The sequence below is a fragment of the Fulvia fulva genome, chromosome 1 (genome assembly GCF_020509005.1).
Source record: "Fulvia fulva chromosome 1, complete sequence".
Lineage (NCBI taxonomy): Eukaryota > Fungi > Ascomycota > Dothideomycetes > Mycosphaerellales > Mycosphaerellaceae > Fulvia > Fulvia fulva.
This window is the reverse complement of record NC_063012.1, coordinates 10,886,132-10,905,994: the sequence shown is the minus strand read 5'-3', so window position 1 is coordinate 10,905,994 and position 19,863 is coordinate 10,886,132. Positions and strand designations below refer to the sequence as shown.

Here is a 19,863-nt window from a genome sequence, read left to right as displayed (position 1 = left end):
TGGAATTGGAGCATTCGGACACGAAATAAACCTCGACCCGCCGCCGATCGGTCTTGTTCGATGCGAGGAACGAGTAGTACGCCATCGGTGGCCCGTACTTTTGTACCGACGACACTAGTGATCTGAAAAGCTCGGGGCATCCGATACTTCCGCCTTGCTGCAGGCGGTACTGGATGCGACTTTGGACGTCTTGCCCTTCTCGCTGTAAGCGATTCAGTCCATCTGAAAGGTCTGTGCTGGGGACATTGGGTGTGCCAGGTACCAGAAAGCAGATTCGCTTCTTCCCTTCGTGAAGATTGGCGAAGTTATACGCTTCCAAGTGCGGCATTTCGGACTGCAGGCAATTGAAAAAAGGTTGAAACTCGCCAGAGTAAAGCGTGATCTGATCAAGGCTGACACGACGCAAGGTAGCGCTGTGGGTAGCGGCAAACGCAGCAAGAACATCTCCTTGGCATTCAATGTTGACAAGACTGAGGCTCTGCAGTTGGGGAAGCCTGGTCGCCTCTAGGTGATCGAAGAAACGCGATTGGTGCATCTCAGCTTCACTTTGATCCCCGCGGGCTGCAAGATGATACTAATGGATGTGCAGAGACTGTAAAGGAGGGCACACATTCAGGAAGTGACGGACGTAAGATGCTGGATCGAGAGCCGTGTTAATATCGTTTGAAATGGATTTTAAGGGCTTCGCCTCGACATTCTTTGAGTCGGACGGCGCATTGCCCGACGGAATACTCGATTCGTCCGAATCGTCGTCGTCGCAGCGGTCTTCAGCATCGCCTGCGACAGAATGCGACAGGCGCATGGAGATGGAGCGGAGCTGACCCAAGGCTGGAGTCAGATTCTCGTGGAGAAGACAAGGTCCTAGTTGATCAATAGCCAGCGCGCACTCTTGCGCATGGCTGCTATATAGATTGAGTCCGACGACAAGGTTTGACATGGTGGCAAGTGCGTCAATGCCAAAAGCAAACGTGGACGCGGCGCATTCCCACGTCGGTCTGCAATCGTTGGGGGGAATGCCAGTTCTACCGCCGTGGAGTTGCGGAGGTTCGAAGGGAGATTCCGGACGCGTGTCATGGATAAGCAGCTCCATGCGGAGATCGTCCCGAATGTCGAGATACAGCGTGGTCACAAGCTCATGCAGAGCATGTTGTCGCTGGGTAGCGGAAGCCTCGTCGCCATTGACCGTGTCATGGTCCGGTGTGTGATGGTGCATGCAGCGGCCAGCGAAGGTGACGGTCTGGAGGTGTCTTGCCGCTATTCCCAAGCTCGATTGTAATATAGAATTGGCGAAGCCGTCGGCGGAGTCCTGCGCGTTCCAACACACTGTGCGCTGCTGCAGGCCCTCCGCATATCTGCCGCACACTGCTCTTGCCGCCAGTCCACGACAGGTCAAACGCAGGCATCCAATCCCTGCAACACTCGAGTACTGCGCGACTCTCTCGATCAGTCTGTGTAGGCGGCGAGTGAGCAGATGAGGAACATGTAGCGAACGCGCGACTCACTCTGCTGGTAAAGCATCCATGGTTCGCGGTTGCCAGACACTCGGAGCGGCTTGTGTGGAGGAAAGCAGGAGGGAGTGAAGGTGGGAAACGTGGACGGGACAGGAAGGGGTCGAATATATTATGTAGTGAAGTACAGCGCGCGACCGTTCCGTATAGCGACCAAGTGAGGTAAGGGCCAAGGCGCAGATGAAGGATGAAGTCCGTGTCCGAAAAGAGGGAAGGCCCTGATTTGGCCAAGCGTGAGCGATCCTGGGAGATGTTCCCATCCGCCAGTTGCGTGTGCCACCTTCGTTGAAGCTGGGCAGCACAGACATCTACCTCAGAATATGTCAATCCAGACGGCAGAAGCTAAGGATCATGGGTCTGAACTGCATCGAAGCAAAAGCGCAACTCTAGCGACTCTGGCCGTGGCATTCAAAATGCCCCAGCGATGGCCTTATCAACTTTCTCCTCCAAGCTCGTTGTATGCTCAACATCGCTTCCTCGGAGATGGCTTGGTTCACGTGAAATCGGCTTGTCATTCTTTCTGCCTTGACTTCCCACACAATCTGAGGGCACGCTGATGCAACTCTTGGCAATTCTCGGTATGGCTTTCGCGTGGCCGTTCCATCTCACGAGCAGTGAGTGTGAACGCAGTGAAAGGAACGTTCTTGTGCCCAGTTGACCGACTCCGACCGGAATAAGCGACACGGAGGATTTGGGGAGGGGACGGAGGAGCTGCATAGGCCTGGGGATGATGTGCAGGTAGGGAAAGCAAGCAGGTGAACGTGGTAGTGGGAGGATGAGGTGGGCGTGAGCGAGCTAGACGAAGAAGCAAAAGTATAGAGACGAGAACATATCCGCCCTCTGCTCCAACAAGACTGACCGTCCCCACCTCTCTGACCGTGATGTGGCGTTAATGCATCGTCAGTGCCAAGGACAGAGCTAAAGGTTCCATACCTCGAGGCGCACCAGCGGTGCTGGTATTCGCTATGGTCACGTCGGACCATGACGACGAGGTGATGGGAATACACCAGCGGAGACGTGCCCCTCCATCTCTGACTATGTCTACGTCGATTGCTCGTGTCCATGGCTATGGTCCGGCGATACGTATGCCACAACTGTGGCCCTTGAAGTCTCAGATTCTATGTCTCTGCCGTGCGGAGCCCACGCAAGCTTACGTGTCGAATGCGACGGCAGGATGTGAATGTTGGTTACGTGTATTCCCTGTGACGGCGGCGCGAAGTCAAAGAGCAGAGCCTCCCTCCAGAAGAGTGTCTTCGCTGCTGCCCCAACTCATATGCTTCTGTCTTGGACCTTCGGTTCTTGCCGACGCGAGACTGAAGCTTCCAAAGATAGGGTGGTCAAGATGGCTCGGATGGTTACGCCTAGTGATGGATTCCGGGAATGGGCATGTGCTTGAGGGCTTGGATGCTTACGATCAGCGATCGTCTCTGTGTATGGGGTTTGGCACATGCTAAGCCAGTAGTCAGACGTTCGTACCGAGGGACCAACGATTTTGAACGTGTACGAGGATCGCTCCTACCCAACAACCAAATCATCCACCATATTTGTGTTTCGCTCTCCAGTTCACGTTATACCAAGGTCTCAAATCCTCATTCCAGGAACAAACTTACCGACATGAGGTACCACTACCACTACCGGGAGCACGCCACGTGAGATTTGTTGGGAATAATAAAAGAAGAAGCCTCATGCAATTATACATTCGTTGGACGTGGCGGTGAAATGAAGTTGACTCAGGATTTCAGATGCGACGTCGTGGCAGCGCTGAAACGCCAGGTTGATCCTTTTGCGCAAAGAGAGTTTCCATGTTTGGGCAAGGATTGCTTGCTTTCAAGGTGAGTTGCTGAAGATTGTGTAGCCCACTCGGGCGTTGGGCCAACGACTTCACGAGAGGACCTGTGGGGGGTTTGACATGGCGGAGGGCAGACTCAACTGTACAATGTTGGCTTTCGCTGGTCGTTTCGATGAGACTGCCCGTGTGACGGTCGTTGCTGTATGTGAGGCAGTTTGCTGTGAAGTTGAGTGCGAGCGCCTCGTCTCGCAGTGTCGTGGAACGGGTCGCCAGCCCTGAAGGAGATTCCGTGCCAAAGCCTTGGTCAGTCACTACCGGTTCTGAGACGTGACAGCGAATGGTTCTGGCGAAGCTGTCCAACGTTGTCTCTTGACTTTGAGACGTGAGCGAGCAATTCCGTGAAGATGACGGTGAACGTTGCCGGCCTGGGATGGAGCGCCGCTGGCGTTTTGGAGGAACATAGACACTCGGATGTGAGATCGAGTCGTGTAAAGTGCCTGTCTTGCTCCTCTAGGAATGTGCGCATATCTCTCCCTCGGAGGCATCCGATGCGGGGAGTTCGCATGAGGGCGAAAAGGACGTACATGCCAGTGGCGCCTGCAAGTATTGTTCCGAAGTCGCGAAGGGGTCTAGATGCAGTCTCTCGTTGTCAACATCTGCTCGGCCCACGGCTCGCGGTCGCGCATAATAACGGCTTCACTGTCACCGCAACGATCAATGTCGAGTGCCGTCCGGAAGTGACCTGCCATCCTTGAGATACGAACCACATCCGCGGCGAGCTCTCCCGCTTTCCGCTGTTAAGACCCGGCAGTCTGGCAGTGATATGCTGTGGAGATGGCAGAAGCATAAGCATGCGAGTCATAGTCGTACAGACGTCTTATCAGGGTACTGGCGGCGCCCTTGTACGCGTCTGATCGTGATCGTGGCGGGCCGACGCGTTAAGCTATACAGTTGAGGCAGCACAGCAGCATCTCAAGCTGCGGCTCGGAGCATTTTGGCGCCCCAAGGACGAAGGTGGAGCATTATTATTCTGCTCAACGAGCTTCCACCATGGTCCGGCTGCAGAGCTGTTGTGTTTCCGTTGACGTAGGATTCGTCGATCGAACAACGCTCCTGCTGCACCTCGCCGTTGCCGTTCAGACCCTGACGCGTCAGTGTAGCCACGAGCGTTGAATCTCATCAAACATGTAGATTCTGCAGAGGCTAGACTTGGGCAAGACTGCGAACGAAGCAGGAAGCACACTTGGGAGTGAGCGGAAGTGAAGGAGCGCTCAGCTGCAAAGTAGAGTTTGTGGTTTCCTGCACCGTTGCACGAGGTGCTGCACCCCTGCGTCCGAGAAAGATCAGCAAACAGGGTTCATCGAGCGGCAAGCGGCGGCAGTGTGGTCCTTTGTCTGGTGTTTCAAGGTGTTGTCCGAGGAACTGACGGCTCAGGACACGAGCCTGCAGAGTGTCGTGCTGCGGATGAAGATGAGCACGTATCGTGGAGGGATTTGGAGTAGTTTGCAGGCATACGCAGCGGACGGTGACAGACGACGACATCGCGCAAGACGCAATTTCACACATCATTGGCCGGTGAGCGCACGATGGTCTTTGTGTGTGCGCGAAACCAGAGCGTGGTAGCTGCATAGACTCCACACAGCTAATGCGCAAGAGTTACAGTATCCACAATCACTTGCAGAGCTTTGATAGGAAGTGTCCCGCTGGCGACGTGCATGACGGACGAATGAGAGAGCGCAGTACACATCAGCAGAGGGTGAAGAGCACGCAATTCACAGGCCGGGCAGGCCGAGCAGAGTAGCCACCGGGCGCTGTGGTGGTTCGTATGGTTCTGCTGCACTGCTGCAAGATGCTCATTGCTCACGTTCTGTGCCATGGTTTGCAGTCACGCGTCGCCTGGCAACGGCTTGCTAGGGCTGGGGTTGTTCGATATAACTCAGATCCGGAGATAGAGTGCGTTATACGAGCGCCTGAAGATATGCCAAGCGGCGTGATCCGCCGAGCGCTCCATGCCTCATCAATGACGATCATATGGCAGTGGTGATAAGCAGCGCTCATACATGTGGTCACACTGGCGGCGAGCGGTCGTGGAGCACGACCTGCTGTGCGAGTTGCAGTCGCAGAATAGTGCAGACAACGACCGGCATGGAACTGCGCGACGCCATCTGCCAATCCTTGTTTAACTTCGCTAGCGGCATTGGCGCGCAAAGACCAATCCGAGCCCTCTCTCACCACCTCTTCTCACTGCTGCGAACTCCTCCACCCACCGACACACCACACCCTCTCCACTGACAATCGCTGCCTCGCGCACCCATTGATCAGGCACAACGCCGCAACGACTTCTGTTGTTGCTGCTGGTTGCTGCGTCCACTCATTTCGCATTGTTTATTCTTGCTTTCAGAAGATTCGGCGACCTTGCTGTGCCTCACGCTCTGCGAGCTGGCCTCCGATATGTATGGCCAGCCTTGCGTCTTGCATTGAGCGGCGTATCTCAAGCGCTACGAGCGCTGCGAGGATACGTGCTGACAGTATACCAACAGATAGTTCTACACCCCATTGACATCCTTGAAACGAGCCACATCACCGGCAACCGCCTTGACTCGCACCCATCATATACACCACTCCACGCCGCCTACTACTGCGAACGACTCTGGCGCGCCGTCCTTGACGCTTCTTCGATGCTCGACTCGCGCGAGCTGGGCACTCAGCATCACTTCTAGCCTGCTCACCCGCAACGACTCTTCTGTTTCTACATCATGACCGAGATTATGCTTCCTGGCCATAGCAACTATACCGACAACCTCCGAGCCATGTCTTCCAACATACCTTTAGCTGCGGCGGGCCCAAAGATCGAAATGCTTCCGAATCCAGACTTCTCATTCCCAAGGATACCGCCTGCCGATTCGATGCCACAACTGTCTCGAAACAGCCGCGCCCACCGAAGACCAATGTCGGTACACATGGACAGCCTGAAACCTCAGCCTAGCGAGACATCGCATCGTCGAGGAGCTTCGATGCTGCCTAGTTTCACGTTCAACGCGAGTGACACCACCGGCTTGACCGCGGACCAGGCGGAGTCTACTCAAACCTCACCCGCGAGGAGTGCCCACAAGAGGAACACAAGCGAGCTTGTCGGAGGTCATGGTGTAGGAATGTCGGGTGCCATCAGTGCAAGTCCGACCAAGTCTGCGCCTCTTGCAGTACCAGGACGGCCTTCCGGCCATAAGAGCAGAGCATCAAGAGTCACTTTATCGAGTAGTGACTGGAGTGCAGTGATGACTACAGCAGAAACACAACCACGTTTGAGCAGCAGTCTCCCAAATACTCCCCTCGATGGTCCACCAGGCTCAACCTCCGCATCGAATGACCCGTTTGGACCTCCTCTCGATTCTTCACCCGCCAGACCTCCATCCCGGCCACGCGTCGAGTTCTCCGAAAACGTTGAATACATTCCCAGGCCGTTGTCTACCATCTCATCCGAGACCGAAAGCTCGATGTCCACTGTCCGAGGCCACTCCGTGAACAACAGCATATCTTCCGTGTTGAGTTTGAGCAGCCCAAGTCCGCCGTCTTCGCGCGCACGAACACCTTCGTTGAGCACAACACTGGAGAACGAGCCAAGGTCTCAGACCAAGTCACCAATTGGACTCAGCAGACGTGTAGAAAGAGAAGGTCAATGGCTGAAGCATGGAAACTCGCACGAGAACCTACGGCGGCCCATATCACAGCCTAGCGCGATGCCCAACAAGCTGACATTCGCAACGGAAGCACATGTTGGCAAAGGACGAGGCGTACATGGTAAGCACAAGTCCCTGAGCTATGCTCTCGGGTTCGATCGCCGGCGTAGCGAGCCAGCGATGGGGATGCACGCGGACGAACCATCTCGATTCTCGACGATCTCCCTTCAGGATCCGGTCCCGCACACCGCAGTGGATCAAAGCGGGCATTACAACACCGAGCAGCGGTCATCTTCGAGGAGACTCAAGGACTGGGCGGTGTCGAAGATCTCACGGCGAGGTAAAGAGTCTGGGAGACGACATTTCGAGTATCTCGCGCCTTCATATCAATACCCGCATGCCGATGCCAGCCCAGTCATCGAACCAGAATCTGCAGAGGCCGAGACTGATCTTGACGCTGTATTCAGCATGGACGCTGATCCTGTCAGCGCGCACTCTCAGCGCGTGGAGATCGAACCGCCCGTGTTTGCTAGTCACACGTACTCCAACTTACCCGAATCTGACGACTCGGGTGGGATGCTCGACTTGGATGCAGCACTTGGACCTTTCAAGACACCTCCCTTTGGCGCCCACAAATCACGAAGAGAATTGCACAGCAGCCGTGGTGCCAGAGACTTCTTTGGACCAGGTGGACACTATCAGCCCACGCCTAGTCATCGCAGGGCAGAGAGCGCTCCAATGCTTACGCCGTGGGACCAGACTAGGATCGGCACACCGCCGCAGCCCGGCATGGCAGACGTGTTCGAGGAGGAGGAAGAGGAGGAAGGTGAGCCTGCAAGACCTGGCAGCACATCATCTACTCAAGACGAGGAGTCTCGAATGGGTGTGCAAATCGTCGACTCAGACGTCAGCGCGAACAGCTCAACTCCAAGCTTGAGCCTCGATGATGGGCTGCGAATCCGGCATGCAGAGTGGGAGTCTGAACGACCAGCGACAGCATTCAGCCACATGAGCTCATCTCTTGGCATGCCGGTGCTGAATCGCCGAGCGTCCTCTGTCATCGAAGATACCATCATTGAGGAGTCGAGCCCGGTGGAGCCTGCGATCGTCGAGTTCCACGAGGAACCACGAGCCCACTCCTTGACAAAGTCATCGGACAGCAGCGAGACCCCTACGATTGTAGGTGGTCAACCAGGCATGCTAACCCTGCCTGACGGCCAGCAGTCGTTGACCACGCCAGAGAGCTACCAAACTTCGGCGTTCTCTACACCTGACTTTACCCGACGCCAAACTTCATTCGACACCTCGAGAGTCGGCACATCCGCATCATCAATGACCGGCAACCGCACTATGAGCTCGTGTACGACAGGCGAGCCCACACCCGATGTCCGAATCTCTGTCGACGACATTCCCTCCCTGACTAGCAGCCGTTCGACGATGCTAAGCACATCTCACGCGAACTCATCCCGCCGAGACATCAGCGGCCTTCGAACGCCGTCTGTCGCTTCTGGCACCTTGGACTCGACAGCGCACCACGATCGCTGGCGCAAACGTGCCAGTATTGCAAGCCTCTCCCAGCTGGTGGGATCACCTTTTGGACCTCGACCTGGCACTGGAGTATCTGAACGTCCGCAGACCGCGGCCACCGATCTGTCGAGCAAGGAGCCGAAAAAGAAAGAGCACCGACTGAAGAAGTTGATGTTCTGGAAGTCAAAGCATCGACAAGCCAGCACATCGACCATCTCATGAGAGCACAATATCACCAGACAGAAAGACATTTGCCCACGCAACAGCTTCTTGACGGTATGACAGACACTATTTAACACTTGGGCGGATAAGAAGAACAGAGAGGTTGAGACTTTGACGAGCGTTTATGCATTCGCTGGAACCATACGATGGGTTACGGCACTCTGACGGATGGAGGATGGGTTTCTGGGTATAGGTGGAGTATATTGGTGGGAGTTTCTAAGACGGCTATGTAAGGCGCGCGGTTGGGACATTATCCATGCCTTTGAGGGTGGAAGGGGGGTTATGGTTGTGGGACAATGGCGTTGCGAAATCATGTTGATGATCTGGGATGGGTCATCATTGTTATGAGGCATGTGGGCATGGGGTGCAGGATTGGCTACGCCTTTTATGAACACAACTTTTACCGATCTTGGAATTCGTGTCCAATGTTTGTGCCAATTCTCTCACTGCGGACTACATTCGTGAAGTCTTCAGACGCCTAAGGTAGGAAATGTCGTGAAGCGGGAAGTGCCACATTGCTTGAGAGACCAGCCAAGACCATGTTCGTACAGCACGTTGCATTCCTTGCTGACGCGTGTGTATGTTGAAGCTATTGCGATAGTCATCATGTTCGTGGTCGTATGGAGTGATCGTTGAAAGGCTCTTGTTAGCACAGCACAGCCTCCACCTCCACAATTCACGAGGTCCAGATTTGGTCCACAAATAAGTTCTACCGCAATCTCGTAATGCCGGTGGTGAAGGAGGAGGGCCGGGGTGGACCGAGGACTTGCCGTGCCTATTCAACAACAGTTGACGTGGCGAAGGAGGCTGCTGCTGTTCTGCTTGATCGCTACAGTAGTATTGTTGACTCTGAAACACAACATCCGTTTCATGATCGACATCAAATGGAGACATGGACAAGGATTGCCAGTACTGTAAGATTCCCAAGGTTTAGTGAAGCAGCGGCAGAGGCTGCTTGGTCGCAAGGGCGAAAGAAGATGATTGGAGCGATATGATATTGGCTTCAACGGCTGAGAGCTTCGCGGCGAACAAGCGATTGCATTGGGCTTGGCTCCTTCTCTGAGGGGAGGCAGACCCAGCGAGTGGCCACCAGTAACGCACCTGCAGCAAGTGAAGGCGAGAGTGAAGCAGGAACGAGGGTCGTCCTTTCGACATCTCTCAACCTCGAACTTGGCCTCTCTCTTGCCTCCTTCTGCCATCACACACACCTTCTTCTTGCCCAGTCGTTGTTCGACCATCCTCATACTAATCGAATCAGTCTCTCATTCGTTTTGAGACTCCTTCTCACAGTCGCTTCTCCTTCCACACCAGCTCCCATTTCTTCAACCGGACCCGACACGCGAGAGCGCCACGCGATTGCCTTGCTGTGATCAAACCGAATCGATTAATAACCACAAACACACACACACACACATCATGAAGGGTGCAATTGCTCTCAACGTGGCTTCGGCCGCTTTGACTCACGCTGTGGCCACGCCTGCAAAGGCCGCTGCTTCCAGCTCCAGCTCTGGCAGTCTCCCAGCCGTGACCGTCAAGGGCAACGGTACGTTTCTCCGACACGCGCATCCCGCGTAACACAAGACTGACATGCCATTCCCCAGCTTTCTTCGCCGGCGAGGATCGCTTCTACATCCGCGGTATCGACTACCAACCCGGCGGCTCCTCCAAGGCCACCGACTCCATCGCTGATGTCGACGTCTGCAAGCGCGACATTGAGCAGTTCAAGAAGTTGGGCATCAACACGATCCGCGTCTACACTGTCGACAACACCGCAAACCACGACGAGTGCATGGCCGCCCTGGCAGATGCTGGCATCTACCTCGCGCTCGACGTCAACACCCCCAAATACTCCATCAACCGCGCCGACCCAGCTGCGTCGTACAACGATGTGTACCTCCAGAGCATCTTTGCGACCATCGATGCTTTCGCGAAGTACGACAACACGCTTCTGTTCTTCTCTGGTAATGAGGTCATTAATGCTGACAACAACACCAACTGCGCTCCTTATATCAAGGCTGTCACCCGCGATATGAAACAGTACATTGGAAGCATGGGATACCGTTCGATTCCTGTTGGCTACTCTGCTGCCGATGTTGAGAGCAACCGCTTCGAGATGGCTGAGTACATGAACTGCGGTACCGATGACCAGCGCAGCGACTTCTACGCTTTCAACGACTACTCTTGGTGTGACCCATCGTCTTACCAGACTTCCGGTTGGGATCAGAAGGTCAAGCAGTACGGCGACTACAGCATTCCTCTCTTGTAAGTTGCCATGATCTTCTCTTCAATGCTTTTCATTGACCTGGTCACAGCCTCTCTGAGTACGGCTGCGTCACCAACAAGCGTAACTTCGGCGAAGTCGCCGCTCTCTACGGCACCGACATGACTCCAGTCTACTCCGGCGGTCTCGTCTACGAATACTCCGAGGAAGGCTCCGGCTACGGTCTCGTCACTATCAGCGGCAACACCATCACCCCAAAATCCGACTTCACCGCCCTCATGTCCGCCCTCTCAAAGACCCCACCACCACAGGGCGACGGAGGCTACAAGAGCGACGGCACACCAAGCCAGTGCCCAACTGAGTCCAGCACCTGGGAGGTTAAGGACTTCACCGGCCAGGATCTTCCAGCCATCCCAGAGGGTGCCGAGAAATACATGAAGAATGGTGCTGGAAAAGGCCCTGGTCTCTCCGGGACTGGTAGCCAGAATGCCGGTGGTGAGTCCACTGGAACCGCTGCACCGGGATCTGGCAGTGTCTCTGCTGTTGCCTCTGGCCACGCTAGCTCTAGCAGTGCAGCGAACGCCATTGCAATGGGCGAGATCGGATACGCGCCATTTGTGTGCAGCGGTTTCGTTATGCTGTTCACTCTGTTCGGTATGGCACTCGTCTAAGACAGTGGCACCGAGACGAGTGACAGTATGACATTTCGAGGAGACAGAAGAAACTGCGCCGGATATATCATTTGGCAGTTATGATGGCTTGGCTGAGCATTTGCTGGCGTTTGGTCATGGACTGTTGGTCGAATAGACGCAGCCACCACATATGAAATGAGCTAGAACAAAGTGTAACTTGCAGCTTCGCATCGGGGTGTATGAGATTTTCCAACTACTTGTTTTGTAGAGTAGTATGTTCTGTATGATTCTTCTTGTTAGAATGTTCAGAGTGCCCCCACTTTACGTTTCTGCAGTGATGGAGGGTAAGGATGTGTCCTTTCTGATCAGCTTCCATAGATTGATGTTTCAGAGTCCTGCTGGTGTGGTGATTGAGGAGACCCCACGCATTCGGCTGTGATGTCGAGGATGTTGTCGTCTTGGGTCTCATCGAGTTGGATAGCTCGACGTTTGCAGTCCCGGAGCATGTGGTCCTGCCTGGCCCCGAGGGTGCTAATGCCCTGCCCTTATGGAAGGCATCAAAAGCGTCATTCTGCGGGCCCCGACCAGGCCCTTCGACTCTATACCAACCACTCTGCCAGCAGCTGGGCTCATGCATACGTCCAGTGCCAAGAACATCTCGATGTAGCAAAAGACCACGGCAAACTCCTCCCCTTCATCCATCGCCCCTCATCTTCTTCCCCGGCGGCCGTAGCAGTGAATCATCAGGCAACCCACTCCTCTTCGTCCCCGGTAAACTCCCCGTACTAATCTCATGCGCTTCCGTACTAACCTTCCTCGCTGGATACTTCGCCTCCAGTCCCTCAAAACAATTCCAACTCGGGGGTCTCCCCTTCCCATCGTTGCCGACGAAGTAAGGATGCTCTAGTGCTTTTTCTGCCGTGAGGCGTTTCAGCGGGTCGTATTCCAGCAACCTCTTGAGGAGATCGAGAGCGCTGTCGTCGGGAGGTGGGGAGGTGGGGCCGCCGTAGTTGTTATTTTGGATTGTGTTGCGGTACCATTTTTCGAGGCTTAGGGGCCGGTTGACGCCGGGGTTGTGCATGTTTACGGTTTGGAGGTTGGGGTACTCTGGCATTGCGGGAAGTAAGGGCCAGTCTGCTTTCTTGGGGAGGCCGAGGATTTCGCCGATTCTACCCATTTGGTTGCGTTGGAAGGGGACGGCTTTCTTGCTGTCTTGCTTGGCTTCCTCTCCTTTAAAGATGGGGCGTAGAGAGAGCAGTTCGGCGAAGATGCAGCCGACGGCCCAGAGGTCGATGGCGGGGGTGTAGTGGCGGCTTCCTAGGAGGAGTTCGGGGGCACGGTACCAGATTGTTACGACGACTTTGTCGCCGGAGAAGAGGGCATGGAGGGGTTTGTAGAAGAGTCGAGCGAGGCCGAGGTCGCCGATTTTGATGGCGCCGCTGGAGGTTACCATGATGTTGGCGGGTTTGAGGTCGCGGTGGATTACCCAGTTTTGGTGGAGGTAGAGCAGGCCGGAGAATATCTGATACATGCAGGACCGGAGTGTTGACGCTGGGATGGGGGTGCGTGGTAGGAGGCTGTGGTGGTGGATGATTTGAAGTAGATCGTGCTCGGCGTATTCGAAGACCATGAAGATGCATTTTGACTCGAGGATGATTTCGACGAGGTGGATTAGTGCTGGGTGGCTCAACTCGGTGCATAGTGCCATTTCTCGTATCGCAGACTGTGAGATACCAGTGTATTGCAACTCGCCCTCCTTGTCGGGCTTGAACTTCTTGATGGCAAAGGCCTCGATGGTTCTACCATCTGGATGTTGGACCTGAGCTGTTGATGATGCTGGAGCTCCACGCTTGGACGTGGCCTTGTAGACACGGCCATAGGTACCGCTGCTGATGAAGCCGACGATATCATAGTTGTCGTTAATATGCCGTTGTGGTGCATATGGTGTGGCGTTCATCCTCACTAATGGAGGAGTCTCTGGCGCCTCTGCTCAACATATATAAGCTTGGTTCCAGGAGATCGGAAGTGCATATAAAGTATCATGTAGGTTGCAAGGGCGAATCTCGACCAGATCTCGGACTAGCAGGAGGCGATAAGGTGAGGACAGCAGCTCCTGCCATTGTGACATGCCTCGATGGTTGTCAGAACAAGCTGCCGCTTATTATACGATACGATGGTGGCAAGAGTGAGACTGCTTTCGGGGAATGTGCTCACCTTCAAACGCTGCCTGTGCAGTGCGCTTCAGGCCCTGTGACTGGGGATGCCCAGCGCTGGCAGGAGCCGGGGCATTTCTACCTGTTGCAGCGGATGGCGGGCCCATGACGCCGGCCGAGGGAGGACTGCTCATCTTTTGCCCGGCCCTACTCGCTGTAGTCTTCCGTCAGAACACCTTTACCGCTGATCCGGTCAGGCAGGAAGTGGAGTGGAGAGAGAGCTAGGAGGGGAGATGCAGCTTAGGCTGTTTTCGCTATGGTAGCGACGACGTGATGCGGTTCCGGGCCGCGACGGCGACGTGAGATAGAGCTCGTTAGCTGCACGATTGACAGTCGGGCACACGAAGTCGGGAGATGTTGGTTGGAGGGAGGATGCGTGAAGAGCCGAAGCGCAGTCGTCCGGGCGTACAGTACACTTCGGCGAGCTGCAAGTCACGAGAACGGTGTCGTGCAGGAGTAACGTCCCGTGAAGCCACCAGGCACGTCGCTGGCAGCTGCGACAAGCCTTGTTGCGGGCAATAGCTCTGAGCGCAAGCCCGGGGGTGGTTGTTGTCGTTGATTTGTAGTTCTAGTGCATGTACTGGGATCGGGTGCCAGGTCGAGAGCCGAGATTCGGATCTCATCCATGGACAACCTTGACAACACGTGCATTCGTGCAACCACCAGCGCCTCGTTTGTCTTCACACGTTATCTCCGGTGACGATAGCAAGCATCACGACACCGAACATGGCATGAGCTGGTCTCTGCCCGTAAACGACACCTTCCTACCTCACCGCTCCCTCCATCAGCACCCGCCAACATGGCGATCAACCCATTTGGCGAGCTCACGCCATACTTCGTCTACCTCCTCCTGACAGCAACCCTCGGGCCTCTCCTCTTCGGCTACCATCTTGCCGAGCTCAACGCGCCGCAGGAAGTCATCACCTGTGCAAAGAAGAGCATCGATGCATCAACGTTCGCCCGTGTCAAGTCTATCCTCGCAGCGAAGACTACCGCATCGACAGGAACACTACCGCAATGCATTCCCATGAGCCCGGTGGAGTTCGGCTTGGTGTCCTCCTTCTTAACACTGGGGGGTCTTATCGGAGCACTTTCAGCAGGTCCAGTCACGGCTAAGCAAGGCAGACTGCGTGCCATGATCTACTCATCCATATTCGCAGCCATTGGTCCGATCTTCGAGGCTGCTGCACCAAACATCACTGTGCTGACTATAGGACGCTTCATATCTGGAGTAGGAGCAGGAGCAGCCACGGTCGTCGTACCCATCTACATCAGCGAGATCTCACCTCCACATAAGAGAGGGTTCTTTGGCGCCTTCACCCAAATTCTGACCAATTGCGGTATCCTCATCACGCAAGCCTTGGGACTCTTCCTCAGCAGAGGACAACTATGGAGGATCATACTAGCTGTGGGCGGAGCTATAGCTGTGGTACAAGCAGTCGGCCTGGTGCTAGGAGGACAGGAAAGTCCAAAGTGGCTAGCGGAGAACGGACAGCCATCAAAGGGAAAGAGCATACTCAAAAAGATCAGAGGCGACGGGCCAGATATCGAAGATGAAATGTCCAGCTGGAACATCAGTGCAGGCCACCAAGTCGATGGCGAAGAGGAACGACTCCTCGGACAACCCACAAACACCAACCTCAACTCCAGCCTCGGCGTCTTCGGCGTGCTACAACACCCCGATACCCGTCCCGCCGTCATCGCCGTAGTGATGATCATGGTCGGCCAACAATTCACCGGCATCAACAGCATAGTCATGTACGGCGTCGGGCTCCTCTCAGACCTCCTCGCCGCCAACTCCGCATACCTCAACGTAATCGTCGCAGGCGTCAACGTAATCATCACCACCTCCTGCGCACCCCTCTCAGACCGCTGGGGTCGCAAGACATGTCTCCTAATCTCTATCTCCGGTATGGGAATCAGCAGCATCCTCCTCGCCATTGGAATCATGCAGTCGATCAAAATCTTGAGCGCGATCTCAGTCGTCTTGTTCGTGGCATCGTTCGGGTTTGGCTTGGGACCTATACCTTTCATCCTCGCGGCGGAGCTTGTGAATACTGAAGCTGTGGGTGCTACGCAATCGTGGGCGTTGGCGGCGAATTGGATTGCTACTTTCATCGTGGCGCAGTTCTTCCCGCTACTGAACGAGAAGATGGGGAAGGGGCAGGTATACTTCATTTTCGCTGCTGCTGCCGTGGTCTTTGGTGCTTTCATTGCGTGGAGAGTCCCTGAGACGAGGGGTCGACGCGATGCGGACGAAGTATGGGGTAGGAAGAAAGCGCCGGATCTTGAGGACTAGCAAGTATGTTGACGCAGGACGAATCTGAGTACCTACACCATCGATCACTCATGCTGCCCTTTGCTTAGTATTGCCCTTCAAGCCTACATCGACAGAAGGGCAAGTCTACACACAAGGTACGTGGAACTTTGGAAGTTTATGAAACTCATTTCAGATCATCGATCATCATCATCAATATCATTGTCATGTACGTGTATGCTCTATACATCTAAAGCGTATACCGGAACCCCTCAAGCCCCTCAATAACCTTCCCACCCGCCTCAGCCCTCTTGTTCGCCCGGTGGAACTTAAGGTCCATCACAGCCGTAAGCACCACAACCAACGCACAAGCGATGATTGTCGTATACATGCCCGGTGCATATCCCGGCTTATCCTGCGCTCTGAATACAGTACTCCCAATAATCCCACCAATTCCTCCCGCACCAACCAGCGTAGCAGACGCGAACGCACGCTTCCACTGCCCTCGAAGATTGTTGGCTTGGTAGGAGAGGATAGCTGGGATGTTGGCATTGCAGGAGGTGGTAGCGAGGAAAACGCCAAAATAGCGAATCGCAGCTCCTTCACAGAATCCCAGCAGCGGCAGGCCAATGACACCCAGCAGCGCATTAACGATAATGATAGGACCACGAATGCGGTACTTGTCGCCAATCCACGCACACCCGAACATCCAGATAGCGGCGAAAATGTACGGAGGCGCGATGAGGCATTCCGCCATTGCGGCCTCGAAACCCATACCGTCGTGGAGAATGATGGGGAGGAAGTAAGCGATCGCATAAGTACTGGTGGTAGTGAGCATGAACAGCGTCGCAAACCCCCAAATCTTCGAGTCCAAACCACAGCGGAGGTAGGCCGAGAGCTGGAACGGCTCAGCGATAGCATCCTGACGGTCCTTCTCAATCCGGGCGACGAAGAAGTCGGCTTCTTTCTGGGTTAGGAAGGAGAGGGCGAAAGATTTGGATTTTTGCGCGGCTTTTTCGGGGAAGTCGGCGATGGTGAAGGCACCGATGAGGGCGACGACGACGGTCAGGAGGCCTTGCATGATGAAGATCCAGCGCCAGCCTGCGATGCCGGACATTTCGCCGGAGGGGGCTGTTGGGTTTGCTTTGGTGGGGCCGTAGCGTTGGCCGTAGCCGGTGCCGAGGGAGCCCATGCCGTTCATTTGGGAGAAGCCGTAGGCCTGGGTGGTGACGGGGTTAGTTTGTGTTTGTAGATGTGGTCTGGGTGGTGGAGATGGGGACTTACCAGGATACCCGAGAAGGCGGAGGACAAGCTGCCGATGAGGTAGAAGACGGCGTAGCGCTTCTGGAGATCGTAGCGGGGGTACCAGCAGCTGAGGAGGTATGCGCATCCAGGGAAGAAGCCGGCCTCGAAGATACCGAGAAGGAGTCTCAGTGGGATGAGGGTGGTCCAGGTCTTGACGAAGGCGAAGGTTATCATAGTGATACCCCACAGGACGGTGATGGTGGGCAGGAAGATTCGTGGTCCGACCTTGCGTAGGATGACAGTCGCTGGGGGCTGCAGGGCGACGTATGTGATGAAGAAGACGAGCACGATTGTGGAGTATCTGAAGCCAACCGCGAGTTTCATGTCAACGCCCATGCCTGCGACGACGGCGATGCCCAAGTTTGTGCTATTATTCGATCAGCCATGCTCGTCATGTGGTCGTGGGGTGTCGCTTACCGGTCCATCAAGGAGACACAGTACATAAAGCCCAGTGTCAGGACGAGGCGAACATCGATCTTCCATATCAACTTCTTCTGCTCCTCTGGGGTGAAAGCGTTGATGGCAGTGTTGTTACCCGACTCCTTCGAATCGCCAGACTCGGTTCGCTCGAAGTGGTGGACACCAGCGACCTTCTCCATATCGGCGACTGCCATTGTGGCTGCTTGAACGAACTGCTGTGAAAGTGCAGTGTCTACCAAGGCTTTGACAAGAATGGCAAGCTGTCAAGCAAATGCCCAATAGATAGGAGGGATGACAAGACACCAAGGCCCAGGGATCAAGGCATTCTTATGCTGCTTGGTCCAGCAGGATTCCTGCTTATGCCCATGTTCAACATCCGGCCTTCCCATAACCGCAGGATTGGAGCGACACAGCACTAGGCCGACAAGTCCTGTCACACGACAAGGTGATAGTGGTGGCGAAAACTGCTAGAACCTTGGCCTCGCAAGCCACGTTTTCAATCCGTAGCATGGCATCCTGCACGGCATATGTACTGTATCAACGGCAAAGCAGTTTTTGGTGAGAGCTACCCCAGACCAAGCGCGTGGAGCGAGATAAGCTAACGACCAACCTTATTTCCACGCGGGGATAGCGTCGATGGGCCATTCCAGACTTCCGACAGTGCAGACGCGGCTCGTACAGCGAGTCTTGGAAAGGTGCTATCGCACATTATCATGGCCTACTGGCAATGGAGGCGTATTTGCATGATCGGAGGCAGGCCTGTAAAAGACGGTACCTTGGGGATGTCACTCGCAGCACGTGGTTCCAGATGGCAAGCTTTACCGCTAGCTGCCGCCTCGTGGAGTTGACTTTGTTTGGAATTGAACCAAGACACCGTATTGTTTTCAGTCCGGTTGCGTGTAATACAGAGCGTACAGAAGGAGTAGCATTGTAGCCGGTTGGTGTCCAGTCGATTTGCCCTTTCCAGAGACCAACCTCAAAGGTGCTGTCGCCACTCGTCGACTGCCCCATTGCCCGGCAAGATATACTCGCGAATCTGCTATTGTATCAATGCAGGTCGTATGTCTATCGCCACTTGGCATCCTTGGTCACTCCCAGGTGAAGCGTACCGGCGGGTTCTGCTGGAAGGAAACTTCTTCTACCGGCGGGTTCTGCTCGAAGGGGACTTCTCCGCAAAAAGAGCGAGAACGCCTTCGCGCACACGAGGGCAGCCCGGTGGCTTTTATGCCCAGGCGCTTCTACTGCAAGCCAAGAGCCCGACCATGAAACTTCCTCGGACACTTGTGGACAGTACTTCCACTTCCAATTGAGCAACTCCAAGCTCTGGCATTTGGAAGCGGGCCTGGTGCAAGAGTGGCGGGAGTATGGAGCTCACGCTTCGATAGACTGCTGGTAGCATGCGGAGTGCAGCAGTCGTGTATGCAAATCTAAGAGGAAGCGGCAAAGTGCGAGCAGATGGCGAGCACCATTATAGCTCGTGGAATGGGGCATGAAGACGCGTGGTCTTCTCCAAGTACACAATACCTGCATGGTCTTGCTGTCGCGTGGCAAACGGTCAAGCCAGTGGACATTCAGTACTGCTTGATGTTAGCCGTCAACTGCAAGTGCCCAAGTAAGTATTCCAAACTCAGCAAGCACTGCCTGTAGTGGACATGCCATATTCACGAAGATGGCAATAGGTTCAGCCGGCAAGAGGCGCGAGGAGAGCTGTCCTTTGCAGGTCAGCATAACGTCGACCACGGTCATGTCGGATCCTCACCATCTCGGAAGCGTGTCGAACAGTACGCCGTTTTGTCAGCCAACGCATCCTTGTCGTGAGAGGATATACCCGCGCGCTACCGAAATGCTGAGAATCTGATAGCCGTGTCGGTCCCCATGCACCCGCGAAGCGGATGTTGGACAACCCAGTGATATTGGACACCTCAATAAAACCACGCTTTCCAACACGCGTATCTTCCATTCAACACGCGTTATCTCATCAATTTGGTTGCTTCCATCTATCGTGAAGAAGAGGAGCTCATCAGTGAGGCCGTGCAGTGGTACTGCGACGCGTCAAATCCAGGTCCTGTCAAGCAGGTAGCCGCCAACTGGG

At 54.9% G+C, this 19,863-nt stretch overlaps 6 protein-coding genes across 6 annotated transcripts; 3 read left to right on the top strand and 3 right to left on the bottom strand.

The window, feature by feature from the left end:
• Positions 1–574: 574 nt before the first annotated feature.
• On the bottom strand, positions 575–937 carry CLAFUR5_02227 (uncharacterized protein; the record flags this gene model as incomplete). The annotated part of the gene is made up of 1 exon (XM_047901375.1): positions 575–937. The coding sequence occupies one exon, from the start codon at positions 935–937 to the stop codon at positions 575–577; it is 363 nt and encodes a 120-aa protein (XP_047756782.1).
• A 5,116-nt stretch (positions 938–6,053) lies between these two features.
• Positions 6,054–8,723, top strand: CLAFUR5_02226 (uncharacterized protein; the record flags this gene model as incomplete). The annotated part of the gene is made up of 1 exon (XM_047901374.1): positions 6,054–8,723. One exon carries the CDS (start codon positions 6,054–6,056, stop codon positions 8,721–8,723), a length of 2,670 nt encoding a protein of 889 aa, XP_047756781.1.
• Positions 8,724–10,139: 1,416 nt separating this feature from the next.
• Positions 10,140–11,615, top strand: CLAFUR5_02225 (1,3-beta-glucanosyltransferase gel1; the record flags this gene model as incomplete). The annotated part of the gene is made up of 3 exons (XM_047901373.1): positions 10,140–10,266; positions 10,325–10,985; positions 11,036–11,615. 3 exons carry the CDS (start codon positions 10,140–10,142, stop codon positions 11,613–11,615), a joined length of 1,368 nt encoding a protein of 455 aa, XP_047756780.1.
• A 655-nt stretch (positions 11,616–12,270) lies between these two features.
• Positions 12,271–13,923, bottom strand: CLAFUR5_02224 (Serine/threonine-protein kinase SSN3; the record flags this gene model as incomplete). Its single annotated transcript, XM_047901372.1, has 2 exons — positions 12,271–13,565; positions 13,791–13,923. The coding sequence occupies 2 exons, from the start codon at positions 13,921–13,923 to the stop codon at positions 12,271–12,273; spliced, it is 1,428 nt and encodes a 475-aa protein (XP_047756779.1).
• A 665-nt stretch (positions 13,924–14,588) lies between these two features.
• CLAFUR5_02223 (putative metabolite transport protein) lies at positions 14,589–16,088 on the top strand (the record flags this gene model as incomplete). The annotated part of the gene is made up of 1 exon (XM_047901371.1): positions 14,589–16,088. One exon carries the CDS (start codon positions 14,589–14,591, stop codon positions 16,086–16,088), a length of 1,500 nt encoding a protein of 499 aa, XP_047756778.1.
• A 208-nt stretch (positions 16,089–16,296) lies between these two features.
• On the bottom strand, positions 16,297–17,965 carry CLAFUR5_02222 (High-affinity nicotinic acid transporter; the record flags this gene model as incomplete). The annotated part of the gene is made up of 3 exons (XM_047901370.1): positions 16,297–17,265; positions 17,331–17,718; positions 17,769–17,965. The coding sequence occupies 3 exons, from the start codon at positions 17,963–17,965 to the stop codon at positions 16,297–16,299; spliced, it is 1,554 nt and encodes a 517-aa protein (XP_047756777.1).
• Positions 17,966–19,863: the final 1,898 nt, after the last annotated feature.